We start from the raw sequence: 17,930 nt of genomic DNA on the forward strand, positions 1-17,930 counted from the left end.
CAGACGGCATTTCTGCGGCTGCAGACATGACTCCAGGATGGTATGTTGCCCCCTAGTGCCAGGGTCAAGGATGTCACCGAGCGGCTGCAGAGCATTCTGGGGGGAGAAGGTGAACAGCCAGAGGTCATGGTCCATTTCTGGACCAATGACATAGGTAGAAAGAGGGATGAGGTCCTGCAGGCAGAGTTTAGGGAGCTAGGAGAGAGAGTAAAAGGCAGGACCTCAAAAGTAGTAATCTCCGGATTACTCGCGGTGCTTCGAGCTAGTGAGTACAGAAATAGGAGGATAGAGCAGATGAATATGTGGCTGGAGAGATGCTGCAGGAGGGAGGGCTTTATATTCTTGAGGCATTGGAACCACTTCTGGGGGAGGTGGGACCTGTACAAGCCAGATGGGCTGCACCTCAACAGAGCCGGGACCAGTATCCTCGCGGGGGGATGGGGCGGGGTTTGCTCGTGCTCTTGGGGAGGGTTTAAACTAGCTTGGCAGCGGGATGGGAAACTGAAAATATATTCAATGGGGAGGGGAGTATAGCTGGAATTAGAAAGCAAAAACATAGAAAGTGAATTTGAAGGACAGAGGAAACAAGTAGGAAAAAGTGGTAAAAAAACAAATTTAAAAGCTCTTTGTCTAAATGAACGCAGCATTCGTAACAAAATCGATGAGTTGACGGCACAAACAGATACAAATGGGTATGATCTGATGGCCATTACAGAGAAGTGGTTGCAAAGTGACCAGCACTGGGAACTAAATATTCAGGGGTATTTAACAATCTGGAAGGACAGACAGAAAGAAAAAGGAGGTGGGGTAGCACTGCTAATAAAGGATGAGATCAGTGCATCAGTGAGAAATTATATTGGCTCAAAAGATCAAGATTGGGAGGAAATGAGGAATAATAAAGGGATAAAGTCACTGGTGGGCATAGTCTTTTGGCCCCCTAACAGTGGTTACATTGTTGGACGGAGTATAAATCAAGAAATAATGGAGGCTTGTAACAAAGGAACGGTAATAATCATGGCCGATTTTATCCTTCATATTGATTGGACAAAGCAAATTAGCCAGGATAGCCTTGAAGAAAAGTTCATAGAGTGTATCCGGGATAGTTTCCTTGAACAGTACGTTGCGGAACCAACCAAGGAGCAGGCTATCTTAGATCTGGTACTGTGTAATTAGGCAGGATAAATAAATGATCTCGCAGTAAAAGATCCTCTAGGAATGAGTGACCATAACATGGTTGAATTTCAAATTCAGTTGGAGGGTGAGAAAGTCGGTTCTCAAACCAGGGTCCTAAGCTTAAATAAAGGAGACTACAAAGGTATGAGGGCAGAGTTGGCTAAATAGATTCAAGTATGGGACGGTTGATGAGCAGTGGCAGACATTTAAGGAGATATTTCATAACTCGCAACAAAAATATATTCCAATGAGAAGGAAAGACTGTAAGAGAAGAGGTAACCATCTGTGGCTAACTAAGGAAATAAGTGATGGTATCAAATTGAAAACAAAGGCATACAATGTGGCCAAGATTAGTGGGAGGCCAGAGGATTGGGAATGTTTTTTAAGCCAGCAAAGAATGACTAAAAAAATGATAAAGGGAGGGAAGATAAATTATGAAAATAAACTAGAACAAAATATTAATACAGATAGTAAGAATTTCTACAGGTACATAAAAAGTGGTTAAAGTAAATATTGGTCCCCTGGAGGATGAGACTGGGAAATTAATAATGGAGAAGAGGGAAATGTCAGTGACGTTGAACAAATATTTTGTATCGGTCTTCATGGTAGAAGACAATAAAAACATCCCAATAGTGGATAATCAAGCAGCTATAGGGAGGGAAGAACTTAGACAATCACTATTACTGATGAAGTAGTACTCAGTAGAATAATGGGACTAAAGGCATACAAGTCCCCTGGACCTGATGGTTTACATCATAGGGTCTTAAAAGAAGTGGCTGCAGAGATAGTGGATGCATTGGTTATAATCTAGCAAAATTCCATGGATTCTGGGGTGGTCCCAGCGGATTGGAAAACCGCAAATGTAACGCCACTATTCAAAAAAGGAGGCAGACAAAAAGCAGGAAACTATAGACCAGTTAGCCTAACATCTGTCGTTGGGAAAATGCTGGAGTTCATTATTAAGGAAGAAATAGCGGGACATTTGGAAAAGCATGATTCAATCAAGCAGAATCAGCATGGTTTTATGAAAGGGAAATCATGTTTGACAAATTTGCTGGAGTTCTTTGAGGATGTAACGAGCAGGGTGGATAAGGCGGAACAGTGCATGTGGCGTATTTGGATTTCTAGAAGGCTAATCTTCAACCTCAACTCCACTTTCCTGCCCGATCCCCATATTCCTTGATTCCCCTAGAGCCCAGAAATCTATCGATCTCAGCCTCGAATATACTCAACGACTGAGAATCCACAGCCCTCTGAGGTAGAGAATTCTAAAGATTCACAACCCTCTGAGTGAAGAAATTCTTCCCCATCTCAGTCTTAAATGGATAACCCCTTATCCTGAGACTATGCCCCCTGCCTCTTGAATGAGTCTCTACATACACTGCATTATTTATTTCATATTGCGGCTGTTAATTGGATCAATCTAATCTCACGTTATCATCCTCAGTTTGAGAAAAAATGTATTTCTCCCTTTCCATTTTCTCTGCAACCACTTCAAGTAAAATACTGCAGATGTAACTGCATATTTCTCTATCATTATCTTGAAAGCCGTTCTGTTACCTGCTGGTTGAAGGCGGCGGCAGAGATTCAGATGCTGTGCCTGAACGTCTGACTGAAAAGTAACGTAACTTGGCCAGAAAGCTCCAGTTATCACCTTCTGGTTGGACGTAACGTAATCATTCTATGCCACGCAGACCTTGAAAGTCAGCTTTTAATTAGTATTTCCCCATTAACAGCAGCCAAGGGGGTAAAGAAAACCTGGATAATGAATCAGTGCAACCACAAGTCTGCTCCTTCGCACACCACCTTACCCCAAGCTTTGGTTGGCAGATCGGTCCTCACAGCAAAAATTTCTGCATTGGGTTGCTAACTCCTCAGGAGTCATCAGGAATTAAAAATTAATCTCCAGAACACTGCTACAAACAACACCCAGGGAGAAAAACTCGAGGCCATTCAAAAAAATGGTGACTTTTTTATGTTGAACACTTTAGTTTATTATCTATAAAAAATATTGGAGATTGGAGGGGTGGGGTGCATGGGTGGGGCAAATAAAAAGACTGTTTGACTGGGTAGCAGGTCATATGATGAAAGCTCCAGGAATATGTCGACCCAAAGTTGCCAACCCTACCCCTGAGAGGTAGGGAATGGGGAGCACTTTCACTGCTAAATATGTTGATATATGTCACTATTTTCACCCATCTCCAATGGGAGAAACTCATCAGACTGGGGACATGCCTTAGCAGCGGGTGGGGAATTGGGGGTGGGGGGGGAGGATCGTAAACATAAGGGCCTCAAAATGAAAAATGTTCACTTTTACATCTCAAATAATGCTAGGGAAAAGAGCAAGACTTAAAACAAAGGATTGAAACACTTATTCTAACAATGGGCCGGAATTTGCTGGAGTGGGGCATCTCATGCCCCGTTAGTTAGACTTTTTCACCTTCTGCTCAAGTTTTTTTGCCCTATAACTTGCTGGAAGTGCGAGCTGATAATGGTGCGGTGAGGGCAATGGGACATCTGGGACCTTGGTGAATGACAGGACCAACAGTCTAGCTTCTTAACCAATGAGATTTAAGGATTAAGAAAGAAACAGAAGGATGATTGGCAAAGACGGTGAATTAGTGGGTGAATTCAATATTAAATCAGGCACAGAAAGAGGGAAAGAAAGATTGGATTAAGAGCGAGAAAGAAAAAGAGTCAGAAAGGAAAAGTAAATTTGTCATTTTTAAAATCTCCAACAATAATTAATTACCTAAAGGAATGAGACTTCACTGTTTAAGTTGTTCACTTTCTGGGCCAGACAATTATCTGAAGGAATGATACTTCACACATTTAACTCTTTACTTTCTGGGCAAGACAGGTTGATTGGCAGTCATTCACAATTATCACATGGTTAAAGGGTACTTGTGCTATTAACTGGTAGACTTAACTTTCTGTGGCGAGTTTAATCAGCAAATGCAGAAACTTCATGAAACTCATGGGGAGATTGAGGGTGGGATGCCATTTTCATGAGGCTTATCGTCTAACAACTTGTGATAATTCGCAATTCATGGTGTATCTCTTCCTCGCTACAAGTTGCTGGCTCACCTATACACTAATAATGCCTTGCGTCGATCAGACGCCATACTTTTTCAGTAAGTTCAGCCTCGTTGTACTTGTTTTAACAGACTAATTAGACTTACACTTGTGAATCAAAAAGGCTAGAGACTGCCTGATGGTACTTGCGGTGGAGTTCCCATTCCTTTCTGGCGCTTGGGGTCACCAACTCCGTCGTGGCAGCCTGTGCAAAACCAAGACTTTCGGCAAACCTGCTGGCACCCTCATCGGCAATCATGACATGGTCTGTCTGTCAAAGTGAAAGAGAGATGACGACACAAATCAGTGCCAACATTGGCTGAGTTCAAATACCACCATGTGTTAATCCAATATGCACAGTCACACACACACACGCACACACATATTAGCTTTAATGGCTATCTCCTGTTTTCAGCGATTTTTTTTTCATTCCAGCTGGGTAATAGTTTTCTACTAGCCTTGTAGATGTTTTTGCAGAAGTGCCAAAGAAAAGCCCTGTGCTACACCATTATAATAAAAGTGCCAAATGTCACTTTGAACACGGGCGGATTAAAGGTTTGATACATGATGTCACGTTCCTTTTAAACTAACCTGTGAAGCTGACAGTGCAGTGACAGACCAACTTAGCCTGCCCATTATGTATTGTATCACAATCCATAACGTTACATTCACATCTGTGATTCAATCCATAACTGAGTTTTTCTCAATCTAACAAAAATTATCCTGACGCAGCACTGCAAAACAATTTGATGGAAGCAGCGTACTCATTAAAGTCCTGCTTTACCTGACTGCAGATTTTATGAAGCAACTTTGCAAAGAATATCAAAACAGAAACAAAATACCTCGCAGCAACTATTGTTAGCAATAATAAGATCTACTTCCTTACAAGTGGTCGCAGTCAGATCTTGTTAACGTATGCCTCTATGTTGTCCAAATTAAAGCTTTCCTAAAGAAAGTCCCACTCCAGAAACTTGAGCACAGAATCTAGGAGAACACAACTGTGCAGGACTGAGGGAGTGCTGCACTGTCGGAGGTGCTGTCTTTTGGATGAGACATTAAACAAAACGCCTGCCCGCTCAGAAGGGTGTAAAAGGTTCCAGGGCACTATTTTGAAGAAGAGCTGTGGAATTCTCCCAGGTGTTCAAGGGCAAATAGAGACTAGCTGGTCACATTGCTGATTGTGGAATCTTGCTATGTATAAATTGGCTGCCGTGTTTCCTACATTACAACATTTACTACACTTCAAAAAGTACTTAATTGGCTGAAAAATGTTTTGGTCTGTCCAAGGTCATGAAAGGCGCTGTATCAGTGCTAGTTCTTTCTTTCTTTTGAAAGAAAAAAACTGCGCTTTACCAATATAGGAAGGATGTTAAGGCCTTGGAGAGGGTGCAGGGGAGATTTACCAGAATGGTGCCAGGGCTGAGGGACTTGAGTTAACATGGAGAGCCTAGAGAAGTTGGTATTGTTCTCCTTAGAGCAGAGAAGGTGAAAGGGAGAATTAATAGAGTTTGGTAGAGTAGATAGGGAGAAACTATTTATACTAGATGAAGAGTTGGTAACCAGAGAAAACAGATATAAGATAATTGGCAAAAGAAGCAGGGAGGAGATGAGAATTTCTTTACTCAGCAAGTTGTTATGATCTGGAATGCACTACCAGAAAGGGTGGTGGAAGCAGATTGAAGAGTAACTTTCAAAAGGGAATTAGATAAATACTTGAAAAGGAAAATAAATTTGCAGGGCTATGGGGAAAGAGCAGGGGAGTGGGACTAATTGGACCGCTCTTTCAAAGAGTCACAACAGGCACTAAGGCAGAATGGACTCCTTCTGCGCTGTAGGATTCTATGGAAAAGAGATATGCACCAAGACTAAGAACAGTGCAGCCACAGCCTGGGAAAGTCGACTCAATGCTATTGAGAAGCAGCTGATCGTGAGGGGAATATGACTATCTTAGATTCAACTATATTCAGCTAATGGACGACAACACTAGACAAAGTTATTTTCTGCTGCAACACTGGGATTGAGATTTCTTTTCGATGATCGAGGCTTTTATAGCGGCAATCACATATAAAAGATTTTCACTCCACTTTGTGTGGAAAAGTGTTTCCTGACATCACCCCTGAATGGCCTAGCTTGAATTTTAAGGTTATGTCTCCTTGTTCTGGATTCCCCTGCCAGAGGAAATAATTTCTCTCTCTCTACCTATCAACTCCTTTAATCATCTTATTCATCTCAATTGGATCACCCCTTAATCTTCTATACTCCAGGGAATACAAGCCTAGTCTATGTGTTATGTATGTAATAACTCGATAGACTGAATACTGTAAACTAACACAGGTACAAACCTGGCCCTGCTTTATTAGGGCCCAAAGTGATTACATTACATGATGGCTTCCCTTTTATACCTGTGCTGCACACACGTGGGTACAGCCCCAGGTCTCCGACAGTCACGCCACCTGGTGGCTAGTAAACCCAAGCATACATACATGACAATATCCCCTTTAAGATATTAGTAACAGTTTTTTTACAAATTGAGACGGTCCGGGGCTTTCCACTCCCGAGTTGATCGTCTCAGTTCAACTCCAGCCTTGGGCGAGCGTTCTGAGTCTGTTATGACTGGGGGCTGGGTAGCCGATTTGATGGGAATGGCAATGATCATGTCAGGGATTGAAAGTCCAGATTCATTGATGACAGCGGAGTCCTCTGATGACTGAGGGTTGGTTGGTTGGTGACTGAATGTGTCTTCCTCAGACTGTTCCGGTTCATCCGTGTGCCGCAACTTTATCTGATCAACATGTTTCCTGCATGTTTGCCCATTCTTGAGCTTGATGATAAACACTCCATTACCCTCCTTGGCTGTAACAGTACCAACGATCCACTTGGGACCTTGACTATAATTTACACAGGATCGTTAACCAAAATGTTGCGTGATACGGCAGCGCGATCATGATACCACTGCTGACTTTGACGTCAGTATTCAACATGATTGTTCAAGTCAGGGTGGACAAGAGAAAGCCTGGTCTTGAGACCTCTTTTTATCAATAGTTCAGCAGGGGGGAACCCGGTAAGCGTGTGGGGTCTTGTCCTGTAACTAAGCAATATGCGTGACAAGCCAGTCTGCATTGAATCTTGAGTTACACGTTTCATACTCTGCTTGATGGTTTGGACAGCATGCTCCGCTTGACCATTGGATGCGGGTTTGAATGGTACTGACCTCACATGTTTGATACCATTGAGTTTCATGAACTCTTGAAACTCCAGACTAGTGAAGCAAGGTCCGTTGTCGCTTACAACGATGTTGGGCAGACCACGAGTGGCAAACATGACACGAAGGCTCTCCAATGGTAGCTGTGGATGTACTGGATGACATAATTATACACTCTATCCACTTGGAATATGCATCCACCACAACTAAAGACATCTTTTCCAGGAAGGGACCTGCAAAGTCGATGTGGATCTTGGATCATGGTTTAGATGGCCACAACCACAGACTTAGCGGCGATTTCACTGGTGCTTTAATTAGTTGCATGCAAGTGATGCACTGATGTACACATGATTCCAGATCAGAGTCAATTCCAGGCCACCATACATGAGACCTGGCAATGACTTTCATCATGACAATACCGGGATGAGTGCTATGTAGGCCACGTACAAATTTTCTCTGCCTTTCTTAGGCATAACAACACGATTACCCCACAGTAAACAATCTGACTGAATGGATAGTTCGTCTTTGCGAGGGTTATAAGGTTTGGTCTCATCATCCATTTGCTTGGGAACGGCAGACCAATCACCACTAAGGACACAACATTTCACAATCGATAATATCGGGTCCTGGCTGGTCCAGGTATTAACTTATTGAGCAGTGACAGGGGTTCCTTCACTTTCAAAAGCATCCATGACTAACAGTAGGTCTGAAGGTTGTGGCGTTTCCACCTCCGGTGTAGGCAACGGCAGACGGCTCAGTGCATCGGCACAATTCGTGGTGCCAGGTCTATGGTGAATGACATAATCATAGGCAGATAATGTCAGCGCCCACCTCTGGATGTGGGACGATGCATTGGTATTGATACCCTTGTTTTCCGAAAGCAATGAAATGAGTGGCTTATGATCTGTTTCCAGTTCAAACTGAAGACCAAACAGGTACTAATGCATCTTTTGAACCCCATACACACAGACTAATGCTTCTTTTTCTACCATGCTGTAGGCTCTTTCCGCGTTTGACAAACTTTTAGAAGCATACGCAACAGGTTGTAGTTTACCCGACTCATTAGCTTGTTGAAGGACACAACCAACTCCATATGATGAAGCATCACAGGCCAATGCTAGATGCTTACACGGATCATAATATACCAGCAGCTTGTTAGAGCAAAACAGATTAGTAGCTTTCTCAAAAGCTCTGTCTTGAGACACACCCCAAACCTTTTCTTAGCAGCATGTGCAGTGGCTCTAATGAAGTGCTCAATCTAGGTAGGAAATTATCGAAGTAGTTGAGTAGACCAAGGAACAAACACAGCTCCATCACATTCTGAGGTTTGGATGCATTTTTGATGGCCTTGGTTTTTGAGTCCGTAGGCCTGATGCCATCAGCAGCAATTTTCCTCCCTAGGAATTCGACTTCTGGTGCCATGAAGAAGCACTTTGAACGTTTCAGTCTGAGTCCCACTTTGTCCAGACGATGTAGAACCTCTTCCAGGTTGTTCAGATGTTTGGCGGAGTCACGACCTGTGACCAGGATGTCATCTTGGAACACGACGGTTCTAGGGACGGACTTCAGTAGATTCTCCATGTTCCTCTATGGCTGCAGCCAAGTGAATTCCGAAAGGACACCTGTGTAGATAAACAGTCCTTTATGAGTGTTGATGCACGTAAGTTTCTTCGACATCTCGACCAGCTCCTGTGTCATGTAGGCCGACGTCAGATCCAGTTTCGTGAACGGCTTCCCCCCGGCTAGCATTGCAAACAGGTCATCAGCCTTCAGTAATGGGTATTGATCCTGATTCGAAACTCGGTTGATCGTAACCTTGTAGTCTCTACAAATTCTGACAGTGCCATCACTCTTCAACACAAGAACAATGGGGCTGGCCCATTTGTTAAATTCGACCGGTGATATGACCCCTTCACGCTGGAGTCCGTCCAGTTTGATTTCGACCTTCTCATTCATCATGTACGGAACCGCCCGAGCTTTATGATGGACGGGTCTTGCATCCCAGTCCACGTGGATCTGCACCTTGGCTCCCATGAATTTGCCGATGCCTGGTTCAAACAGCGAGGGGAACTTGCTCAGCACTTGAGCACATGGAATATCATCCTCCGACGACAAGGCTTTGATATCATTCCAATTCCATTTGATTTTTTCTAGCCAATTCCTGCCAAACAGCTTTGGACCATTGCCTGGAACAATCCATAATGCTAAATCATGATCCGCACCATCATACGACACCTTGACTACTGCACTGCCAATCACTGTTATGAGTTCTTTAGTATATATACGCAACTTGGCATTGACTGGACTCAGCTTAGGCCTCACAGCATTTGTATCCCACAGCTTGTCAAATGTTCTCTGGCTCATTATTGGTTGACTCGCACCCGTGTCCAATTCCATCGGTACCAGCACACCATTAAGTTTCACATTAATCATTATCGGTTAGCTCTTTGTTAGAAACGAATGCAGTCCATACACTTCCTCCTCTGGTATCTCAGATTGCATATCCGAATCCGCACTATAATGGTCATCATCCTCCATATGGTGTGTCGCAGCACGCTTTCTCAGTTGCGGACACATGCGCTGGAGATGCCCCTGTCTCAAACAGCCTTTACAAATGTACTGTTTAAATCGACACTGATGAGGCTGATGATTATACGGCAACATGGTGAAATCGGATGCATACGCAGTCGAGTAGGCCCTGCCATATGCAGCTCTGCCAAACGCCGATACAATCTTGTTTGCAGTACTTGCCGAGTTCCGATTTTCCGATGATATCTGCTTTAAGTGTTCGTCCGTCATCATGCATGCCTGGGCAATCGTGATGGCCTTGCTCAAGTGCAGTGTTTCCGTCGCCAATAGCTTACGCAGGATCAGCTTGTGGTTGATGCCGATTACAAAGAAGTCCCGCAGCATGTCTACCAACGCGTTTTCGAACTTACACGGTCCAGCTAGACGTCTTAGGTCGGCAACGAATTCTGACACATCCTGGCCCTCAGAACAAACGTGCTTGTAGAATCGATATCGTGAAATGATGGTGCCTTCTTCTGGTTTGAGATTGTCACGTACCAGGGCGCACAATTCCTCATAGTCCTTGTCTGTTGGATTTGCAGACGAGAGAAGATTCTTTATGAGTCCATAGATTTTCAGACCGCAAATTGTGAGGAAGACCGCCCTGCGCCTAACTGCGTCAGTGGGTTTCTCCATTTTGTTTGTCACGAAGTACCCCAAGCATACATACATGACACTATGCAATTTCTCCTCATAATGTAATCCTTTTAGCCTCGGTATCATGATGCACCCCTTCCAAGGCCAATCACACACAAGTGAATACCAATGTGATCAGTGAATTTAAGTGCCTCAAAATGGGCCCCGCTGATCTTTACAAATTAACCTAATGCCATATATGCTGGTGGAGAGTGGTACAAAATGGTGGCACACACAAATCATTGCGCTAATTTTAACACAAAATAAAAATACTGCGGATGCTGGAAATCTGAAATGAAAACAGAAAATGCTGGAAATACTCAACAGATTTGGCAGCATCTGTGGAGAGAGAAACAGAGCTAAAATTTCTGGTCGATGACCTTTCGTCAGAACTGGAAAAGGTTCCCATGGCACTATTTCGAAGAAGAGCAGGGGAATTTTCCCAGCTGTTCTGGGCCAATACTTATCCCTCAACCAACAATTTTAACCTGACTTGCCTGGAGGGAATCTCACAAGATTGGGTGGGACAGCTGTTTTACACCCTGCCCGATATTGGACTTCACCAGAGAATGAAATGGGGCGGGGTGTAAAATTAGCATTGCACCCGATCCCATCAGTTTCCCGATGGGCGGGTCAGGTTAAAATTGCTCCCCACCCCCGCCCATGTTTCAGACGGGTAGAAGCAGATCCGACTCTAGATAAAATGCAGAAATCTGGTTTTTTGGTTCCGAGACACAGGCTTTCAGCAGCAACAACAAGAGAGAGGTAGAGAGGCGGAGAGGTTTAGGGAGGGAATTACAGAGCTTAAGGCCTAGGCAGTTAACGGCATGGCCACCAATGGTGTAGCGATGAAAATCGGGGATGCACAAGAAATTGGAATCAAAAGCACGCAGATATCTCGGGGGGTTGTAGGGCAGGAGCAATGACTCGTAGGGTATTTGAAAACAAGGATAATAATTTTAAAACGTTAGTATTTTAGGAACACTGTGCAATCTGTGATAAATGCCGTGTCAAAAATTCAAAAAGACTGAAATAGCTGCAGAGAACATCTCAATGATGTGAAGATGATGGCAAAGAACAAGCAATCAAGAAGCTCAATTGAACAGTGATCTCAGCTCCTTTGACCTTTGAACTCTGCATATATGAGGGTGGAACAGCTATTTTTCAAGGCATTGAGGGCTTTGGTAGGCCAATTTGAATGGAAGTGACACAAATTCTGCAGGTAAGGCAGCATTTTGCCATTTTTATTATTATTCATTCCTGGGATGTGGGTGTCACTGCCAAGGTCGGCATTTATTGCCCATCCCTAATTGCCCTTGAGAAGGTGGTGGTGAGCCACCTTCATGAACCATTGCAATCCCTGTGACGAAGGTGCACCCATAGTGCTGTTTGGGAGGGAGTTCCAGGATTTTGACCATGCGCCGATGAAGAAACGGGTGATATATTTCCAAGGCAGGATGGTGTGTGGCTTGGAGGGGAACTTGGAGGTGATGATGATCCCATGCATCTGCTGCTGTTGTCCTTCTAGGTGATAGAGGTTGTGGGTTTGGGAGGTGCTACTGAATTTGCCTTGGCAAATCGCTGCAGTGCAACTTGTAGATGGTACACACTGCAGCCACGGCGCGCCAGTGGTGGAGGGAGTGAATGGTTAAGGTGGTAGATGGGGTGGCAATCAAGCAGGTTTCTTTCTCCTGGATGGTGTCGAGCTTCTTGAGTGTTGTTGGAGCTGCACTCATCCAGGCAAGTGGAGAGTATTCCATCACACTCCTGACTTGTGCCTTGTAGATGATGGAAAGGCTTTGGGGAGTCAAGAGATGAGTCACACACCACAAAATACCCAGCCTCTGACCTGTTCTTCTAGCCACAATACTTATACGGCTGGTCCAGTTTCGTTTCTGGTCAATGGTGACCCCCAGGACATTGATGGTGGTGGATTCAGTAATGTTAATGACGTTAAATGTTATGGGTAGTGGTTAGACTCTCTCTCTTGTTGGAGATGGTTATTGCCTGGCATTTGTGTTGTGCGAATGTCACTTCCCACTTATCAGTCCAAGCCGGAATGTTGTCCAGGTCTTGCTGCATGCGGGCATGGACTGCTCCATTATCTGGGGAGTTGCGAATGGAATTGAACACTGTCTTGAGGAATTCCTGCAGCGATGTCCTGGGGCTGGGATGATTGACCTCCAGCCACCACAACCATTTTCCTTTCTGCTAGGTATGACTCTAGCCAGTGGAGAGTTTTCCCCCTGATTCTAATTGACTTCAGTTTTACTATGGCTCCTTCAGCTCTGGACCAAGGCTGTAGTGAGGTCTGGGTCCTGGCGGAACACTAACTGAGCATCGGTGAGCATTGTAGGTTGTAGGGCTAGAGAAGATTACAAAGATTGTTCTATAAATGCAAGTTTTTTCTTCCGAACTATGAGAAGGGCATAAGGGTCGATTTAGCAAAATTACACTCCCATTGGGGAGCATATAGGACATTGAGGGTGCAGTCCCCACAATTTTTGATGCCCTGATTTTATTGGACAGGAAATTGCAGGGGTGGGGCGAGGGGAGTGTGCATAGTGGCCTCCCAGGAGCACGATTCTGTAAGGACAGCTCTGTACGGATACCACACTTAAGAGCACTGGGCCCTGATATTTACGAGGAGGTGGGGAGAGTGGACGGAGCATGGAAACACAGGGAAAACCCAATTAGACCGGGAATGATAATTTAACAGCAGGACCTCATGATAGTTTTTCTCTTCCATTTCCCACCCGGCAGCCGGACAAATCAACGGGAGATCGGGGCTTGAGGGGGAGGTTTGCCGGGTGTGGGAACCAGCTGGAGGAGATCAAATCCAGGGACCCTTGGAGACAGTTCCCAGCAAGCAGGGGAGGGAGCGGTCCGAGGTTGGGACTTGGCACGGGCGGAGGGGAAGAGAGAGGACATTGGGAGGGTGATGGGGGAAAGGCCGGAGATCTGGTCTTGGAGGCTTGAGAGACGTTGGTGGCGATCGCGGCATGGGGAAGAGAGAGGCCATGATCAGCAGAGGGTCAGCCGAAAGCTTTCTTGAGGGGCGGGGGGGGGGGGCGGGGAGGGAAGCGGGGAGTACACCTGCTCTTCATAGCCCACTAGGAGTGCTGCAAAAAGCACTTACCTTCTGGGGCCAGCAGCTCCCGGCTCCCTTTCACTACCAGGTTTCCCGAGCCCTGGGAAACCAGGCCGGCAACTGTTAAATTTAAACCAGGCTGCGCTGTGGGAGCCTGATGTAAATATGTTAATGAATGGCACCACCTCTCCATTAAGTACGCTCGTGCTCCATGAAACCCGCTGCCGTGAAAATGGCAACGGGCATGTACACGGCGGGATGTGGTTGCGATCTCCGTTTCTTATCCCCCCCTATCCACCCTGACCTTATCCCATCTGACATGAGGGGGTGGTGGAGGGTTACTTTCGAGGCCCTGGTCTTCAAAGGAAGAAAAATATATAAAGGCACTGGAAAAGGTGTCAAAAAGATGCATAAATGTTGATACCAGAACTGAGAGGTTGTAACTATTGGGAAAGACTGAACCCAGAGAGTGGTTAGAATGTGAAACTCGCTGCCACATGGAGTGATTGAGGCAAATAGCTTCGATGCATTTAAGGGGAAGCTAGACAAACACTGAGTGAGAAAGAAACAGGAAGATATGCTGATAGGGTGAGGTGAACTCGGATGGGTGGAGTCTTGTACGGAGCACAAACAGCGGCACAGACCAGTTGGACCGAATGGCCTGTTTCTGTGCTGTTAAATCCATGTAAGCTCTCTCATGCTTGTATCAGCGAAGCGATGTGATATCAGTGATGAGGAATCCAGAACTGCTACCTTCTCTCGCTGTTAATCACAATTATACCATAATATAAGTGACAGCCATTCATCTGTCATGTGAAACCAGCACTTTACCCGATGCTTCTCAATCATGCGGAAGATTAATGCTATTAATATGAATGCATCTATCAGTTCACTGGATGTCACAATATGGGAATCATATTCTTCCAGTTGACGAGCATTAGTTTCTATTCTCTGCATGTTAATTCAGAATTAATGAATACCAGCCCACTTTGAGTGATATCGTTTAAATTTAAAAAATTATGGGGCCGAATTTGCGCCCCCCACGGGCATGTACGAGTTGCGCACGCACCATAGGGGCCGCACAAGTTCCAGGTTTACGCATGTACTGCGCATGTACCGAAACCCGGAACTTGCAATCTGTCAAGCATTCTCTTGACAAATCGTACAAATCTGAAGTAAATCACTACGAAGATTTGGGCTATTTGCCCAACTTCTGCCCAGCGACTGCCCAGAAATTCTTGCGCCTGATAAAATTATCAGTGTAATACTTATAAAGGACTTATAAAGAAAAGTACATTTTCTTTCAATAATTTAAACATTTAAACACCTGTGAAATAAGGTAACTTTATTTTTAGACCCTTTAAAATATGTACATTTATTTTTCCAAGAATGTAATTTTTGTTTTAAATAATGAATTAAATTCAATTTTGCTTAATTTTAAATACATAATGTTTCAAAAAAAATTATTTTAAGTGTTCGTGTATTTTTGGAAGTATTCCCATTCATACTTATGGTGATTCTGTACAGTCGGAACACACCACAAGTATGAATGGGGATCCCCCTCCTTGGATTGGTTGGGCCGGCCCACGTGAACCTAGGGCCGCGTGTGAAGTGCCTGCACCCCTGGGATACCTGGGTCTCTAAGCAAGCCTTCGCATAGAGGCCCAGGACTGCAAGTCGGCAACAGTTTGTAGATTTCTTTCAGGTCGGAGACATCCGCCCGCGGGAAGTCTCCTCCCGCAATTTCTGCAGCTATGTATTTTTAAGTGTTGAAGGTTCTTGCACTCATCTGACTTCGTCCTGATCTGTATTTTTAACATGGGCACTTTTCGCATCGAGTGAAGAATTTTGCATTCAATAAGGTGCCACATAAAATGTTGTTATGCAAGATAAGGGTTCATGGGATTGGGCATGAATAGAGGATTGGTTAAAGGACAGAAAACAGAGTTGGGATAAACATGCCATTTTCAGATTGGTGGGGTGCCGAAAGGATCAGTGCTTAGGCCTCAGCTATTTACAATCTAGATTAATAACTTAGATGAAGGGACCGAGCGTAATATATCTAAGTTTGCTGATGATACAAAGCTACGTGGGAAAGTAATCTGTGAGGATGACACAAAGAGCCTGCAAAGGGATATAGACAGTTTAAGTGATTGGGCAATAAGGTGGCAGATGGAGTGTAATGTGGGTAAATGTGAGATTATTCACCTTGATAGGAAGAACAGAAAAACAAAGGAGCCGAAATTCAGCCTCCTGATAAGGCCTGTTTCCGCCGGAAAGTGGCGGCAATGCGGCAGTGTCGAATGGCCGCCGCTCGCGAAATTCTCCTCGGTGATTTTTCCAGCGGTCCCCACTTCCACCCCACTGATGCCGAACCCTGCTAAGTGCGTCATCAAAGCGCACACCGCCGATTTCCCGCCCCGCAAGCAAAATTCAGCTCAAAAAATCTTGCAGTCGTCGCTTGGTCCACCCAACAGTGCGCTGTGTTTGCAGTGTGTGTAAAATGGCGGTGTGGTAGCCATTAAAGGGGAGGGCGCATTGCCGCAACCACCATCTTATTTCTTCTTGTCAGCCTACTGCCAGGTCGGCCCGATAATTATGCCCCCGTGTTCGGCCGGGCTGCCAACAGGCAAGCCTGGCATCCCCTCTTTGGTACCATGCCACTGGCCCAGCCGAAACCCTCCCTGGTGGCCCAATGATACCTAACTAAAATAATCACAGCGTTCTCAGCGGCCCTCCCCTTTAAATGAAGGGGAGGGACGTGGTGACGTGTCAGCATGATGACATCACCAGCCCAGCTCTGATGACTGATAGCGATGGACATTCCGCCCACCCCCATTTCCGCCCCCATTATGACCGACTTCCACCCTGCTCGAAAAAAAAAGACAAAGAGCTGAATTTCACGCAAGAGGCCACCACATCCACCGCGGCGGTGAAAACATGGGAAAAACGTTAAGTGCGACCAGTTTCTGGTGGGGGTGAATTTTGGCCACAGAATATGTTTTATATGGTGAGAAACTATTAAATGTTGGTGTTTATAGAGATTTAAGTGTCCTCGTACAGAAAACACAAAAAGTTAGCATGCAGGTACAGCAAGTAATAAGGAAGGCAAATGGCATGTTGGCCTTTATTGCTCGAGAGTTGGACTATAAGTGTGAGGCAGTCTTATTACAATTGTACGGGGCCTTGGTGAGACCACACCTGGTGCACAGTTTTAGTCTCCTTATCGGAGGAAGGATATATTTGCCTTAGAGGTGGTGCAATGAAGGTTCACTAGATTGATTCCTGAGATGAAAGAGTTGTCTTATGAAGGTAGATTGAACAGATTGGGCTTATATTCTCTGGAGTTTAGAAGAATGGGAGGTACTCTCATTGAAACATACAAGATTCTGGAGGGGATTGACAGGGTAGATGCTGAGAGGTTGTTTCCCCTGGCTGGAGTGTCTAGAACTAGGGGGCAGTCTCAGGATAAGGGGTTGGCCATTTAAGACTGAGATGAGGAGGAATGTCTTCACTCAGAGGATTGTGTATCTTTGGAATTCTCTGCCCCAGAGAGCTGTGGATACTGAATCGTTGCGTATATTCAAGGCTGAGATAGATAGATTTTTGGACACTTGGAGAATCAAGGGGTATGGGAATCGGGTGGGAAATCTATTCCATGATTCTATCAGCCATAAGCTTATTGAATGGCGGAGCAGGCTCGAGGGGCCGTACGGCCTACTCCCCTCCTAATTCGTATGTTCTTATCTCCTTATGTTCTTATGTTTGAAGTCTTACCTTGATGCAAGGACCGCAATATAAAATACTGGCTCTGGTTTTGGAAAATGTCACATCTTTCCTGCTCCGAAACAATGGCGCTCAGAGACTACAGAAATCTGGTAACTCGTCCACTTTCGATGTTTGGGGAAGAATTGCATAAACTGTAGAGCATAGAAACAGACCATTGGGCCCTACTGTTTCATGCCGGTGTTTGTCTTCCATTCTGACTCTGGTCTCTTGACTCCACATGCTCTGACTTTAGGCATGTGTCTATTATGCGGTGCCATTTTGAAATTCCAGGCATATTACATCTATTGCATTATCCTACATAACTGCAACTTCTTTCTTTTCATTAGTTCAATCAGAAAACCAGCTGTCTATAGCAACTAAAAGAGAATGGTTTTTCCCACAATATCGCATAAGTAT

The 17,930-nt window shown here is 44.8% G+C and overlaps 1 protein-coding gene across 1 annotated transcript in view; it reads right to left on the reverse strand.

The window, feature by feature from the left end:
* Positions 1-17,930, reverse strand: part of LOC139266571 (isoaspartyl peptidase/L-asparaginase) — a 677,377-nt gene that overhangs the window by 297,701 nt on the left and 361,746 nt on the right. The window contains 1 exon segment of the mRNA XM_070884166.1: positions 4,358-4,519. Within this exon segment, the coding sequence (XP_070740267.1) occupies positions 4,358-4,519 (162 nt within the window).

The sequence above is a fragment of the Pristiophorus japonicus genome, chromosome 7, assembly GCF_044704955.1.
Source record: "Pristiophorus japonicus isolate sPriJap1 chromosome 7, sPriJap1.hap1, whole genome shotgun sequence".
Taxonomy (NCBI): Eukaryota; Metazoa; Chordata; class Chondrichthyes; family Pristiophoridae; genus Pristiophorus; species Pristiophorus japonicus.